Source organism: Elephantulus edwardii, unplaced genomic scaffold, assembly GCF_000299155.1.
Source record: "Elephantulus edwardii isolate Elephantulus edwardi_28Jun2011 unplaced genomic scaffold, EleEdw1.0 scaffold00128, whole genome shotgun sequence".
Lineage (NCBI taxonomy): Eukaryota > Metazoa > Chordata > Mammalia > Macroscelidea > Macroscelididae > Elephantulus > Elephantulus edwardii.
In genome coordinates this window covers 3358893-3375351 of record NW_006399878.1, presented here as the reverse complement: position 1 = coordinate 3375351, position 16459 = coordinate 3358893, and the positions used below count along the sequence as shown (strand labels likewise).

Sequence of the window (16459 nt, the reverse complement as noted above, 5' to 3'; positions counted from 1 at the left end):
TGGAGCCAAGCAAACTAAAGCTGTGTACAATCTACATGCATATAAAGCAATTGAAAATAACTATAATTTGGGTCAGGTGTACACGTAGTTGTTGTGTTTGGTCCAGTCAGAACTGGCATGAGTCAGCTGACCCTCCAGATGGTTTTCAGAGACAGGTAATCACTCAGGAGGAAATTGTCCATCCTTTTCCCACAAACATGCTGGTGGATTTGAAGGATGTGTCTTCAGTATTGCAGCACAGCTTCTTGCCGCTAGGCCACCAGAGCTTCCTGTACAGAATAATTTCATTTTCAGAGTATCTAATTAAGAGGGTGTTATTTATTGCACTGCTAACCAAAAGGTCAGCAGTTCAAATCCACTAGCTGTTTTGTAAATTAGGATTTAAATCCTCAGAAACCCAATTGTGAATCTCTGTGAATAAGAAATCAACAAAGGTAGGTTCAATTGTTTTAACCAATTAATGTGTTATTTCAAAAGATACTATACCACATTCCTAGACAAATACTTCCTATACATTTTCTTTGTAGAGTCTTTCCATTGCTCCCAAGAAAAATATCTCCGTTTATTAAACCTAAGCACCCTATTACTTTGGATATTCTTTATAATAGCTCTCACTCTGCCTATTCATTCTTGTATCTAACCCAAACAGGGTAATTCAGAGAATTGACTTTATGGTGTACCTAAGCAAGGATTCTAATGGCTTATTCTTACTGCTTTTCTCCATTTGTCATAATTCCTGAACAATAAATGCAGACTAATTGTTTTTCACCTTTCCATGTATTGGAGCAGTAGTTCTAAGACTTTCTGATACTGTGTGCACACTTTATAAATTTCTCTAAAATCTAACTTAATAGAAAACAGATTGATTGTCATATATTCACTCAAGTGAAATTTTGTTTTACATGTAGTGTATAAAGAAAAACTGATTTCTAGACACAGGTAGTAGAAAAGAAAACTTCCAATGGCCTTTTCAAATAATTATGCATACTCTTATTTGAAATTCTAATCAAGTTGGTTATTGGTCATCTTAACGAATAGTTGCAGTATAGAATCTGAAATCTTATCTGCAAACTTTTTGGTGTCATATTAAAATCCATTAGTCGGTCTTCTACTTCAAGTGAATCTTTACCTTTTCATAACCTGGTGGCTTACATTGGAAAATAGTGCTTTGCTAAGTTATGCTACTCAACTCTAGATCTTCCAGATATTAATACCTTTCTTTTTTTTTAATTTTTAATTTTATTTTATTTGTGTGTGTGTGTACCGTCAAATCAGATCTGACTGGTACAGGAGGAGATTGTTCCTCCTTCTCCAGCAGGGCATCTGGTGGATTTGAACCGTGCACCTCTGGGATTGCAGTATACCTTCTTGCCACTAGGCCACCAGAGCTTGCCAATACCTTTCTTTATATCATATTTAAAAAGGTATATTCGTTAGTAGTATCATCAGTCTTATAAAAAAGTTCTATAGATGTTGTGAGGAGAGACCGGTCCTTGGAGAGGGACATCATGCTTGGGAGGGTGGAGGGACGGCGCAGGAGAGGGAGGCCCTCTATGAGGTGGATTGATTCAGTGACTGGGATAATTGGGATGGGAGTGTCAGAGACAGTGCGATTGGCACAGGACAGAGCGGAGTTTAGGGCTGTTGTACATAGGATCGCTATGAGTCGCAAGTGACTCGACGGCACATAACAACAACAACAACATAGATATTGGAATAATTATTTGTGGTAAATAACCAAAAATGTTATTTTTTTACTTAGAAGTTTAAATGTATACTTAGTGACAAGTTTTATCAGTTTTTCTCAAGCAGTAGACTAACTTTGTTCAGTTTTAAGAAAGTGTCAGCCAAATTTCCTAGATCTGAATAATCATAATTTTTCATTAGTTGTTCTTTCAAGTAAAGTTTCTGTCTATTCCAGAGAAAAAGTAAGTAATTTACTTCACAACCCAAATAATAAAACATGTTTTCCTTGGGACAACCACAGTACATATATATGTAGCAGAAATGACTTATCCATACTTCCTTTCATTTTAAGATACTAAATACATACTCAGCTACACCTATCAGATGCCATACACTACTCTCAATAGGCACTGGAGGTACAGTGGTGAAGGAAAACAAATATGGTCTCCTTTCATGATGCTTATAGTTTGGTGGAGAAGTAAATGCTGATCAGTGAAATATGCAAATAAACAAGACATTTTAACAGTGATAAGTATTGTGAAAGGAGAATACTTGGTTCTGTTAGAATATATTTTGGTGAGGTGAACTACCAAGGAAGCTCAAGGAATAAAATCTCTGTGAAATCTTAATCTTAAATAAGAGATAAATACGTATATAAGAGGTGGGGAATGGAGATTTTCAGCAGAAGCAACATGGATTGTGACTTCATAGCAAGAAGAAATGTGGTACATTTGAAAAGTGACAAGAAGACCTCATATGGCTCTGGTGTGAAGATCAAAGAGGACTGTAGAACAAAGTAAGGATGGAGAAGTAGGGTTGGACCACATTATTCAATCAGTGTTTTATAATAAACATTTTTTGTTTAGTTTTTTTCTCTAAAAGTTAAGGGAAATCACAGTAGGGATTATTGCCAGGAGCACACAATATGATTAGGTTTTTTCTTTTTTGAAAGATCACAAGGTAGAAAATGAAGTATCAGCTGTCTTATAGGGACTAGAGCAGGCTTAAAGGTTCAAAACCTGTAAGTTGCAGAAGCTTCCAATGATGATAGTGATGAAGAAAAAAATGGAAAATTTTGAAGACACCGCTCTTGTTGTTAGGTAATAGTAAGTCAATTCTGACTCATAACAAGCCTATGAGACAGTTTTCTAGACTCTATTGCTTGTGAGAATTGACCTCTAGGTCTTTCTTTTGTAGAGTTTCTGGGTGAGTACTGTCTTCAACCTTTTGGTTAGTAGCCATATGCAGAGTCATTGTATTATCAGGGCTTCTTTCAGAGATAGGTTATTCTTATTGCCCTAAGTCAGAGACAAATCAAAGGTGACTCTCTAGCAGGTCCGCAGGGTTGTAAATCACACCCAAGAGATTGCCCATCTGGAACGGCTTGTAGATTTGAACCCAGAGAGTGCATGGCTTTTGAGTGAGCAGTGTGACTCTATAGATTACGCCATCAGAGTGCTCTCTTTCAGAGAGATATAGAGGTAAACTAAAGAGGAGAGTGACTAAGGATCTCTCTCTCAATTAGGTAGATGACATTAGGGACTACTTAAGGTTCACCAGATTTGAAGGTTAAAGTCACAACTTGAATTTCTTGCAGGATAGATTTAAACTATCTTTAAGCTGTACAAAAGATCCCTGGTAGGGCAGAGTACCTTTTGAGACAAAGGAAGTTAGCCATAAGATAGAAATAAAAGAAAATGGAGAGAATGGTCAGTTGATTGGAATGTTGCTGAGAAGTCAAGTTACATGAAGACAAGAACAGTGCTTGTGAGAATTAGTAAGGAGTCCCCAGTGATGCAACCTGTTAAAACACTTGGCTGCTTACTGAAAGTTTGAAGGCTTGAATTCACTCACCCAGAAATAGTTTGGAAGACAAACTTGAGTCATCTTCTAAGAAACTAGTCATTGAAAAGCCCTGTGGAACATATACATGGAATCACCGTGAACTTGATGGCAGCTAGTTTGAACTTTCAGTACGAAAGATCCTGAAAATCATGTTTCAGTGTACAGATTACAAGACTAAGTACCAGAAATAGAGGCAGTGAGTCTGGCTGTAAAAGAAATGAAAGATGGTAGCTGAGTTAGAATCTGAAGGAAAGGCTTGACTGGGCAGGATTTTGACCAGAGACTGGAAGGATGGCATCTAAAAGAGAGCTAATAAGCAAAAACATGAACTTATGAGGTAAATTCTTAGTAGTTCACCTTGATGGCATTTACAGAAGTAGCCAAAGAAAAAGCTGGAGAAACAGTACTCTTTCTTGTGGACTTCTAGAACAACAATAAGAGTTCTCTCATTCAGTGCACCTGTAGTCATTGCCTTCTCCCCCCTTTTGGGAAATACTTGTATAGGATCTACCATGTGCCATAATTGATTGTTTATGTCCTCTCATTATACTGTAAATTTTATTTAGCTTATAGTCAGAACCGACCCACAGCTGATCCTCAGGCAGATTTTCAGAAGCAGAAAATTACATCGGAGGAGACTGCCCATCCTTGCATGGAGCAGCTGGTGGACAACAAACTGCACGCCTTTGGAATTGCAGTGCAGCTTCTTGCCACAAGGCCACCAGTGCTCCCCTTTAACTGATAGAGAAGATATTTAGTGTGTAAGTTTCCAATAAATTTTGTGTTTTTTATTTGGTCCACTGTAGATTTTTAATATTTATTAGTAAGTTAATAGTATTGTATAGACTTGATTAAACTATTAATATATTTTGGAATATTAAATGTTGTTTTACATCAGATTCCATGATTTTTTATAAATCAAATTTGTATTTGAAAAATTATTCCTTAAGGATGTTTTGTTATATGACACTGAATAATAATCAACACATAGTTGGCTCTCCAGCACGTTTTCAGAGGCTGGAAGTTGCACATCTTTCTCCATGGAGCTACCAGAAGATTTGAACCATATGCCTTTGGGTTGACAGCACAACTCCTTACCTTAAGAAACCACCAGAGCTACTTAAGATGTTTAGTGAATTATTATTTGATATTAGGAAAAAAAATATGTTCATTATTGAATTTTTTTTTCTTTATAATACACTAAAATCTGTTGGATTTCTGCTTTTTGGAAAGAACTTTTTTGGTGAATCTTGTGAGTCATTTGCATGGAAAAAACTCCATTATAAATAATTTGCACAAAATATATTAAAAAACCGCCATGATAGTTAATTTCTAAACAACAGTTTAAAAGCAATTATGAAAATCAAGATATTTGTAAAGGGCCATTTTGAAGCTATAGAGTGTTTAAAAAATAATTTGCTACAGAATAAGACTGAATATTAAATTTAATACATACCAAAATAACATTGGGATTATGACATACTTAAATCTTGACACAGTTTTGCTAATTTAAACATTTGATTTCTTACAGAAAAATAACAGCCTCATGAGACTTTTGATGATTGAATAAAATTAAATGTATTTAGTACATCTTATTACTATGGGCTGTTCAGTTTGAAAAAACTTATGACTGACCCTCCCCTGAGCTTTCAGAAGCTATAAATCGCACAGGAGGAAGTAACTCTTGTTTCTCCCACAGAGCTGCTGATCGTTCTTTAACTGCCTGCCTTTGGGTTGGCAGTGCTCCTCCTTACCTGGTACACTGTAAACATGCTAATGTGAATATTATCATCATAATAATCATCATCCATATCACCTGGATTCAAACCTTGTTTTTAAAAAATTTTATGGTGACATTCAGTGAGGAAAAAGAATATATTGAATAAATATTTGTTTATACCATAATTCAAATGTTAGCTGATATTATAACTTATAATATTGTTTATAACTTTGTTTAGCTATCTAAAAAAATTCTTGTTTTACCTATTTAAGTAGAAACTAAAATGTAAATTTCCATACTAGAAATAATATCAATAATAATTTTCTTATATCTTAAAGCACTATTTTATTATGGCTTTTTTGTTTCATTTTGGTTTGGGGGTTTTGTTGTTGTTTTGTGTGTGTGTGTGTGTGTGTGTGTGTGTGAGTGTAACATCAAATCAGGTCTGACTGGTACAGGAGGACATTGCTCCTCCTTCTCCAGCAGAGCAACTAGTGGATTTGAACCACGGACCTCTAGGATTACAGTGCAACTTCTTGCCACTAGGCCACCAGAGCTCCCTTTATTGTGGTTTTTAAAAGTAAATAATAAATGTTCTCAACATACAAGAAAATATTCTTTTAAAAAATTAAAGGTGGAGGGAGGGCTGGGTAAAAGAAAGGGGAAAGATTCAATGTGAAAAACAATGTTTACAAAGTTCGTAATTAAAACAGTATAAAATTTTAAAAAAATGTAAAAAGATGTCAGAGGTGCTAGGAAGCTTTCTTTAAAACTGTGCTGTGCTTTCTCCAGCATCCCACCCGTGACCAAGGGTGAGTGTATACCTGCTTCATATGAAGCCTCATGTAGAAAGCATCCACAAGATTTAGAGGAAAAGATGGATGAAGAGATTAATTTGGAGAGTGCTGTGGCTGTGGAATCTACCTGTCAGGGATATGTGTGTATTTTCCGTGACCTGGATGTAAGAAAAGAGGCTGACAGAGAATTGTCTTAGGTCCTGCTCAGTATAAGGGTTTAGAGACACCAGCAAAAACAGGCTGGAGGTGTTTGGGTAAAAGGGAAATGACTTACAGAAGGCTGCTGAGAGAATCATAGATAAGAGGACCATAGCATGGCATCCCAAAAAGCCCAGTAAAGATTTATGAAAAGAACCAGCCTGAGTGTGTCAGCTTTGATCATCTTCCAGACCATTATGGATGCTCATTTCAACCACAAGCCTGGTCTAGCTGGAGGTCCTTGCTTTATCAGCAAATCTGGATTCTCCCACTTTATTCTCAGGCCTAGTTCAACTAGGAATGCCTGCTGAGCTGTTAATGAGGCAAAGGCATCCCTTCTAATGCATCACCATCCATACCTGAGCACTAATGCTATAATTCCAAAGGCCCTCCTGGAACATCACTAGTGGGAGGAATTCAAGTGGCAAGCTTTTCACAGCTCACAGAGAGACTACAAGTATGAGAGTGGCTGTGCCTTCCCTAGGTGCAGCTGGAAAATGAGAACATACAGAGAGCCGCTTGGAGCACACCTCTCCAATCCCTAGAGAAAGAAGCATTTAATCTGCAGGATGGTCCAAGATCTATATTCTCCCCTTTATTTAATCTTTAGGTGGACTCTGACTACCCCAAGTCTAGGATGATCACTCATTAATTAAAATTATTTTTATTTTAAAATAATCAAATAACTATTATAAAGAATTAAAATGTTTAAACAAAATAAAGGTTCTCTCTTAAACCTGCAGTTTAACAAATAAAATATTTCCAGTAGAACTGAAGACCTTCTCTATGCAAGTTCTTTATGTATATGCAATAACTTCATGTGAAATATGGAATTTATAGAGTGAAAAATCCTTTGAAGAACAATCTTAATAGCTCTTGAATCTTTATAAAGCTAATAATATTAAACATGGTAATATTTCCGGCAGAATAAATATCTTTTGTGAATAATTTACCCTAGAAATCTTGTTAACCCTACAAAACTCAAGAGTATGTCCAACTTCCTCTTTTGATAAATAGCTTTTGAGCATTGCATAAGAGCATGTGCAATGTACCTTTTTCATTTTCTTCTTTCCCTATTGCTATGTTTTTAAGGAAATTGAATAATATTCACATTGTTCTTTCATTTGCTAATGAAAGTATCTTTACAAAATGCATATTCGGTGTCTTCTTTGGTTGTTAGTTGCTGTCTAATGGATTCCAATGTCTAGTGACCCCGTGTGTGCAGAGTAGAACTATTGTAAAATAGAAGTATTCCACAGATTATTACAGTATCATAGTAAAGATTGAATCTGAATTTTGATGTCTACAAATTCTAGATGTTTATAGCATTTCATAAATTTTCTTGGGTAAACAAAGGAATGTATGATTTTGGTTTTGTTAAATAGAGAAGTAATCTATCTCCATGAGAGTCAGCTTGCCTACTTTAAGAAACATATTTCCCCTATTTTAAACTTAAAATATATTGTTATTTTATTTAAAAAAACAAAAGTTATTAGCAAAATATGCTTCTCTTGTTTTGTTGAATCTAGCATATTGTCATATTAGCAATGGTTAATTATGCAGAAGGGAACTCTAGTGACTCAGAGCATAAGAAATTGTGCTGCTAAACTAAAGGTGGCACATCTCTGGTGATTCAAATCTGCCAGACACTCTGACAGGGAAAGACAGACAGTATCCTTCCATGCCTTTTGATAGCCTCTGAAAACCCTCTGGAGGGTAGAAAAAATTATTGGTATTATTATTATTATTATTTAACTAAAATAATATTAACCAATTTCCTAATGCAGCTATATTATAGGATTTACACATATGTAAGCCTGAAGATAATTGTAAATGGTAGCTTACATACACACAGTTTTGAAATATGAGCAGAGAAATAGAGACAGAGTATCTCAATGTCTTATGATTTGTTATGTTTAAAATCTTGGGTTGCTAGGATAGATGGAGTCAGTAACAGAAAGTAATTACATTTACTTTATTAAAATATTACATTCTTATTCCTGACTGCCTTTGAAAAGTTATGAAAAGGGACGAATGGAAAATAAGAAAATATTCCTCTATTTATTGCTTTCCTTTATGTCCATGTTTCTCTTTTCTCACTTTCTATCACTTTACCCTAAAGAAAGTTGACCTATAAATTGCAGTGCTTCAGTGGTCAGATTCTCACCTTTGCCAAAGTCTTAATTTTAGTTCTCAGCCAACGCAGCTCAAGCACAGCAGGCACTTATCTTCCAATGAAGAGGCCCCTGTGATGTTAGGTTTCACAAAGCTTTTAGCCTAATACAGACCACGTAGAAAGGCCTGGTGATTTTCCAAACATCAACCAGCGAAAACCCTGTGAATCAGCAATTCAGTCCTGTTGTGCATGGAATTACTGTGGGTTGCAGCCTGAAACAATGGCAGGTAACAACACAGATATAATGCAACAAACCTAATGGGTGAAACCTTAAAATTATGTCTTTGTGTTAATATCTTCCAATCTTAATATTCAATACATATCATTATGTTTTTATGTCCTGAGAATGTTTAAAATGGAGGAAATTCTTTTAAAGTAAAAAAACCTCATATTTAGATAATATAGTTATTTTAAAATGTATTTGTCCACTTTCTTAACCAACACACCTCTGAAAACTCTATGAACTTTGAGAAATAACAATAGTTATGGAAAGTCTTCAGGAATTTTTTTCATAGGGTCACTGTGAGTTGTGCTTAACTCAATGGCAAACAACAACTGATGTTATTTTAGTTACTGCTACATAAAAGAATTGACATGTATATGTTGATACTATATTTATATCCTAATCTTACATTTACATTTCCCCAATAAACATAAAAGTTTAGTTATAATTGTAGATGGTTACTGACCTTTATATATTTATATGTATTTATATATTTATCATATATAAAGTTTTTTTAAATTATTTTATGTTTTGTTTCTTTTAGATGGTAAAACATGGAAGTCATTTTCCAAACAGGTGAGTTAAAGCTCTTTATATAGTTTGTGCATATGAACATACATGTATATTATGTATGTATGATATGAATTGCATCAGTTAACTTGCAAAATGCCATTTTTACCCTCTATGTGTCAGAAAATGAAAAAGTTAAGATAATTCCAAGTGTTAGAAGATATTTAGATCAATGGTTACTACTCATTCCATAAAGTAGTTGAGCATTTTCTGATGAAATTGTGAAATCCATGTGTTCTATACCTAATGTTTATGCTCCTGGTTTAACTCTTAAAACAGTAAATATGCATGTATCTAGTAAGGGTACACATGAGTAAACACTTGCTTATATGTGTGAAATACACAAGAATATGTGTTGTCCATGATGGCGAAAAACATACTAATGATGTACTAACATCATCAGTCAAATTGATAAGCTGTGATATACTCATTCAATGAAAGCAAAGATAGCACCAAAAATAATTAATTACAAGGCATTATTACCTAGATGAATTTCAGAAGCATAATAACATACAAAGAAAGCAAGTCATGAAAAGCATAAAGTATAATTTCATTTTTAAAATTTAGAACCTAAAAAAATAGTGTTTAGGGATACCTTTCTAGATAGTAAAAAAAAAAATATCAAGGTAGAGCTTACTTTTGGGAGAGAGGAAGGAGCATGCAAGAGAGGGCTCAAAGAGACTTGTACTGGCAGTTTTCTGTAAGGAGTTCTGGTGGTGGGATCCTGTAGGATGTTGCCCTGCTAAATAAAGGGCCATTCACCAGCCTCTCTGCAGGAGAAAGATAGACAGTCTCCTTTCATTTTAATTTATAGTCTCAAAAGCTGATGCAGAGTCACTACGAGGTTTTATTTCATAAAAACATCTATTTACATAACATGGGAGGTCTTCCTGCTTGCTGGAAGTGAAGAAAACTTGAAACATTTGCTGAATAAGATCAAGGACTACAGCGTTCAATATGAGAATATCTCAACAGGAAGAAAACAAAGATCCTTACTGCTGGGCCAATAGGCAATATCATGATAGATGGGGAAAAGGATTGACCATTTCAACGACTTCATTTACTTGAACTCATAGTCAATACCCATGGCAGCAGTACTCAAGAAGTCAAAAGACATGTTCCAGTAGAAAAAGTCAGCATGTATCAAGGACTTTTTTTTTCTTTCTTCTTTTTTAAGGACTTTTTTAAAAGCTTAAGAACAAGAATATCCCATACTGTTTTCATTTGCTTTGTATTTATGAGAAATTTGGACAATGAGTAAGGAAGACTAAGGAAGATTTGATGCCTTTGAATTGTGATGTTGGTGAGGAGTATTGAATTTATTAAGGACTTCCAAAAGAAAAAAAAAATCAGTTAAACATAAAAAAAGAACAAATGTGCTTTTAAGAAGTGCAGCCTGGGTGATCCTTAAAGACAAAGATGGTGAAACTCCTTCCCTATTTTGAGGGCCTACTCCTTGGAAAAAGACACCATATGCTGGAAAGGTTGGGGGTTATTGAACGAGAGAAGACCCCTCAATAAGATCGATTGACACAGTGGCTGTAACAGTAAACCTACTGTGATGAAGAGGATGTCAGATCATTTTGTTATTATGTGCTGTTGAGTCACCTGTGACTCATAGCGACCATATGTACAACAGCCCTAACCCCTGCTCTATCCTGCGTACTGTCCTGTATACTGTATCCTGTATACTCAAAGGCATCAATTCTCATTCTATCCTCCCTGTCATTATCCAGCTCTCTGATGCAAATCAAGTGATTACATTGACCATGGCCTATATCAGGTGCACCTTAGTCTCCAGAGTGACATCATTGCTCTTCAGTTCTATCTATCTATCTATCTATATCTATCTATCTATCTATCTATCTATCTATCTATCTATCTATCTATCTACCTACCTACCTACCTACCTATCTATTCAATACTCTTCTCCAGCCCCACAGCTCAAAGGTATCAATTCTCCTTCTGTCATCCCTAGTCACTGTTCAGCTTTCTGATGCATAGCAAGTAATTGCAAAGACCGTGGCCTGAATGAGGTAGACCATTGTCTCCAGACTGACATCATTGCTCATCAGTCCTTTGGAGAGGTGTCTTACAACAGACTTTCCCAATGCAGTTAGTCTTTTAATTTCCTGGCTGCTGTTACCAAGAGTGTTGATTGTAGAGCAAGCAGACTAAAGCTGTTAACAGTCTCAGTCTCTTCATCATCTTATCATTATGCTGCCAGTCGGCCCAGTGGTGAGAATCTTTGTTTTCTTGATGTTGATCTTCTATCCATATTGAAGGCTGCAGTCTTTGACCTTTTGCAGCAAGTGCTTCAGGTCCTCCTCAGTTTTAGCAAGCAGGGTTGTGTCATCTGCATAACACAGATTGTTAATGAGTCTACCTCCAATCTTGATGCCACATTTCTTCTCATAGAGCCCAGCCTCCCAGATAATCTGTTCCATATATATATACAAAAGATACGGAGAGAGGACACATCCTTGGCGTAAACCATTCTCAATTTTGAACCAAGCATTGTTCCCTTGCTCTGTTCTGACTGCTACCTCCTGGTCCAAGTATAGGATTAGCATAAGCACAATCAAGTGTTCTGGGATTCCCATTCTTCTCAGAATCAGTCAGCCACAGTTTGTTGTTCTCTACACAGTCTCATGAGGATAGTAAATAATCCAGAGTCAGATCTGTTATTGATAGAGAGTTGTAGTCCACTTGGCATTACCTAACAATAACAGAAATTCAAACTATATATCATTACAAGCATTTTTTTAAAAAAAGATCAAAGTAATAGAACATAGAGCCTAGAAATTGATCTTTACATGTATGTGAAGACATAAAAATCTGGAAAAATTATTAATCTTTGGACGCTAAATACTGAATTGATAGATTTTCATATGGAGGAAAATGACGTTAAAACTCAAAGTTACTGTCATATTAAATAAACTTAAATCCCAATTTTCAGATAGATAAAGAACTTACTTGTGGTTTTTTAAAATTTTTTTATTATTAATATTAATGAAAATTTACAGAGACTTTGGATTTCCATTCATTCTTCGTTGCACTTTTCTCCCTGCCCACCCTTCCTCCCCCAGTGCACTCTTCTCTTTGAAAAGTGAAAAAAAACACTCTTTCATTGTTTTTTGTTTTTTTAAATTTAGGTTGTTTATTTTTCATTTCAACGAACATCTACAGAGATTTTAGAATTCCATTCATTCATTGTTGCACCCTTCTCCCTGCACAAACCTCTCCCCCCTCTTCCCCCTTTGCTCCTCTCCTTGAAAAGCAAAAGAAAAACTCCCTCATTGGTACACAGTCCCCCCCGCACCTCCCCAAACCCCACCCCCACCCCCAAATATAATCCACTCTGCAACCCTCATTGCATACTCCTACGATAACAATAATTCCCTAAGATCTTCACCCTGAAACCCACAGCGTCCCTTTTCAGCAGGAAGTAGCTAAGAGAATACGCCATCCCCTTTTCCTTATGAATCAGGGTGAAGTCTCTCTCAGGGAGGAGTGATAGGGAATGGCAAAGGACACACCGACAAAGGAGATTAATCAGAACTGACTTTGACAAGCACTGTGGCAATTGGACAATTAAAACAGACATTCGGATGGCGGGGGGAAGAAGAACAAACTGGGGAGGAGGGTTGAGAGAATGGTGCGGCAATGAAGGAGTGAAAGCCCAGAATCCCTGTGAATGTTCATTGAAACTAATAAAATTTAATAATATTAAAAAAAATATAATACTTTTAGACTATTCTCTCCCCTATAGACTTCAATACCGTAAACATATTTTCATTGTTTTACAGTCCCTCCCCCCAGTCCACTCCACTATGCCGCCTTTGTTCAGGACTCTCATCATGACAAAAATACCAAATCATATATCCCTTTTAAACAATTTTCCCCCTCATCTGTTTCAATGCAGTATACATTATTTATCCCATCCATCTGAGTCTCCCCCCAAACCCGATGTCAGTCCTGTTTTACAACAGTGATGCCATGTAGTATTTATCCTTTTTTGACTGAGATATTTCACTCAGTATAATGTCCTCCAAGGTCACCCATTTTGAATAATATGCATGAGTTTCTTGTTTTTCAATGCAGTGTAGTATTCCATTGTGTGAATATACCACAGTTTCTGTATCTGTTTGTTTGTTGATGGGCACTTAGGTTGTTTCCAGCTCTTTGCTACTGTGAACAAAGCCGCAATAAACATGGGTGTGCATATATCTCCTTGGGTGGCAGTTATGGTCTCTTTGGGGTATTCCCAGTAGTCGAATTGCTGGGTCAAATGGTATCTCTATTTGCAACTTGTTGAGAAAGTGCCACACTACCTTCCACCGTGGTTGCACCATTTTACACTTCCACTAATAGTGAATAAGGGTTCCATTTTCTCCACAATCTCACCAGCATTTGTTGCTTGCTGTTCTGTTAAATGTTGCTATTCTTACTTGGGTGAGATGATATCTCATAACTGTATTTCTTAGGTATTAAGAAAAAATAAGAGGTATACAAGCTTTTTTGACAAGGACATAAAGTAAAACTGAATGTTGATGTTGTTGTTGTTATGTGCTGTTGCATCACTTGCAGGTCATAGTGACCCTATGTACAACAACAATAGTTCAACCGTATCATCTCTGACACATATATTCCCACTACCCTTGTCACTGAGTCAATCCATCCCATCCAGAGTCTTCCTCTCTTGCCCTGTCCCTCCACCCTCTCAAGCATAATGTCCCTCTCCAAGGACTCGTCTCTCCTTGCAACATGTTCAGGGTATGTTAGACGAAGCTTCAGAATCCTTGCCTTCAAGGAACAGCCTGGTTTCTTCTTCATTAAGATGAACCTGTTTGATCTCCTGGGTATATTCAGTACTCCTCCCCAGCACCACAGTTTAAAGATACCAGTTCTCTATCATCTGTAGTCGTTGTCCAACCTTCAGATGTATGGCAAGCAAAACTGAATAGAAAATGAACTAAATTAAGTATAAGAAAATAGAATAGAAAGGAAGCCTGGGTATATGTTAGAATATCACATTAAAATTGGTTTAAACATACATCAAAAACTTCTGTCCAGCAAAAGTAAAGGAGGAAAATTTTACAATATTCATTAACAGATAATTCATAAACACCTACAGAGCAACTTTTAAAATGTGCCCTTGTGATAAGCTGCACTGCAATCACCACCGATGCGATTTATTGCCTCTAAAACCAGACAGGGTCAGCTATGGGTTGGTTCTAACTCAATTGTACTCAACAACCACCACCACCTATATATGTATTCAAAAATATTCAGCTTCATTTTCTAGTCAAAAACATAACAATTTAGAACTACCTTTAGAATCTTGAGTTTTGCATATTGGATCTAGAACATTTTCTAGTCTGAAACACCCACCAAAATCTTCTGTTGAATCAACATTTTCCAAGAGGAAAATGGATCGCTCTCATCACACAAGGGATGAGCCATATGGACTACATGGACCACACAGTACTGCATCACCCACCTCCCGTGGTGACTATGCCTGTGATCTTCTACTTTGGCTTTAAGAATGTGGAACTGTTATTTCTGGTTTAGTTATTAATACAGTTGGATAAATGGGTGGAGCTTTTGTAGCAGTGTTTTTTTTAGCAGTATTCTGTGAAGGACTCGAGATCGTTCAAGAGACCTTGTGCGAGTCACAGGTCAGCATCTCCTATAATTTGATGCTAACTGGAATCATCCTTACGGAGACACAGAAAAGTGTTGGGCAGCAAATGCTCACCTGCAAACACTGCTGCCTGTCATCCAGGTAATCATCAGCTACTTCCTGCTGCTCCTCTTCATGACCTACAGTTGGTACTTGTGCATTGCTGTCACAGCAGGAGCCAGCGCAGGATACTTTCTCTTCACCTGGAAGAAATCTGTTGTTGTGGGCATTACTGAGCGTTACCATTAACCTCACACTCCCCTGGTGTCACCTTATCAATTGCAATAAAAAGTAGTTCGAGACCGGGAGAGATGATTCCTACTCCTTTTTTTTTTCATTGCTCCTTGTCTTCTTACTTACACACACACACCTGGCTAAACACCCAGTAGTCTCTTCAGTTCAAATAGCAATCTCCTCAGACTTTCTCCCTTCTGCCTATTTTAGACTCAATTTATATGTTCTTGACTAATCTAGGTAGTTGACATGATCTTGTAATTCACTAACATGATCGCCTGATTCCTTTATAATTTGGGGGTGATTTTAAGGGTTGATTTATTTTTAAAAAAACAAAAACAACAAATCTTGTAAATTTTATTTTTTTTTTCTAAAGGTCACATAGCAAGACACCACTACATTCATAAGACAGTATGTAGTGTACAGCCATTAAAATGAAAGTGAAGAATATTGGACAGGAAAATATATGCAGGAAATATTAAGTTCAAAGAAGAAATTTCAGATTAGAATATGTAGAATAGTATAATATTTGCAAAAATAATTGTGTTTAATTTTGTTCAGGAGTCCCTGGGTGATGTGAATGGTTAAATGGTTGATTACCTGCTCAAAGGTTCAAAGTCAAAGATAGGTCTAGTGATTCTCTTCCAAAAGGTCACAGCCTTAAAAACCTTATAGAACTGGTGTTCTCAATGCATATGTGATAACGTGTTCGAATCAATTCAGTGACAACCAACAATAATTTTTTAAAAAGACAAAATAAACGAAAAGGAGATACATAAAACTTTTTATTGTAGCTCATCTCTGATAGTCTTCCCCTTCCCCCGTTTATTTGTGTGTACATGCATGTGAGCACTTTGTGTCCGTATGTATAGGTATGTTTGTACTCCATTGTTTGTTGTTGTTGTTATGTGCCATTGAGTCGCTTGTGACTCATAGATACTCTATGACCCTAAAACATGCTCTACTTGTGCCAGTTGCACTGCGTCCGACATACCCATCCCGGTTACCCCAATAACTGAATCAGTCCACCTCATAGAGGGTCTTCCCCTCCTGTGCTGTCCCTCTACCCTCCCAAGCGTGATGTCCCTCTCCAAGGACCTCTCCCTCCTTACAGCATGTCCAGAGTATGTCAGACAAAGCCCCAGAGTTCTTGCCTCCAAGGAGCAGCCTGGTTTAACCCTTTCAATGATCTGTTTGTTTTCTTAGAAGTCCATGGTACACTCAGTACTCCTCTCCAGCACCACAGCTCAAAGGCATCAATTCTCCTTCTATCCTCCCTAGTCATTGTCCAACTCTCTGATGCATAACAAGTGATTGCAAAGAC

At 36.6% G+C, this 16459-nt stretch overlaps 1 protein-coding gene across 1 annotated transcript in view; it reads left to right on the top strand.

The window, feature by feature from the left end:
• The window catches only part of MICU3 (mitochondrial calcium uptake family, member 3), a 156395-nt gene that overhangs the window by 65025 nt on the left and 74911 nt on the right, over positions 1-16459 (top strand). The window contains exon 3 of the mRNA XM_006893555.1: positions 9190-9221. Within this exon, the coding sequence (XP_006893617.1) occupies positions 9190-9221 (32 nt within the window). The remainder of the gene's footprint in view (positions 1-9189; positions 9222-16459) is intronic.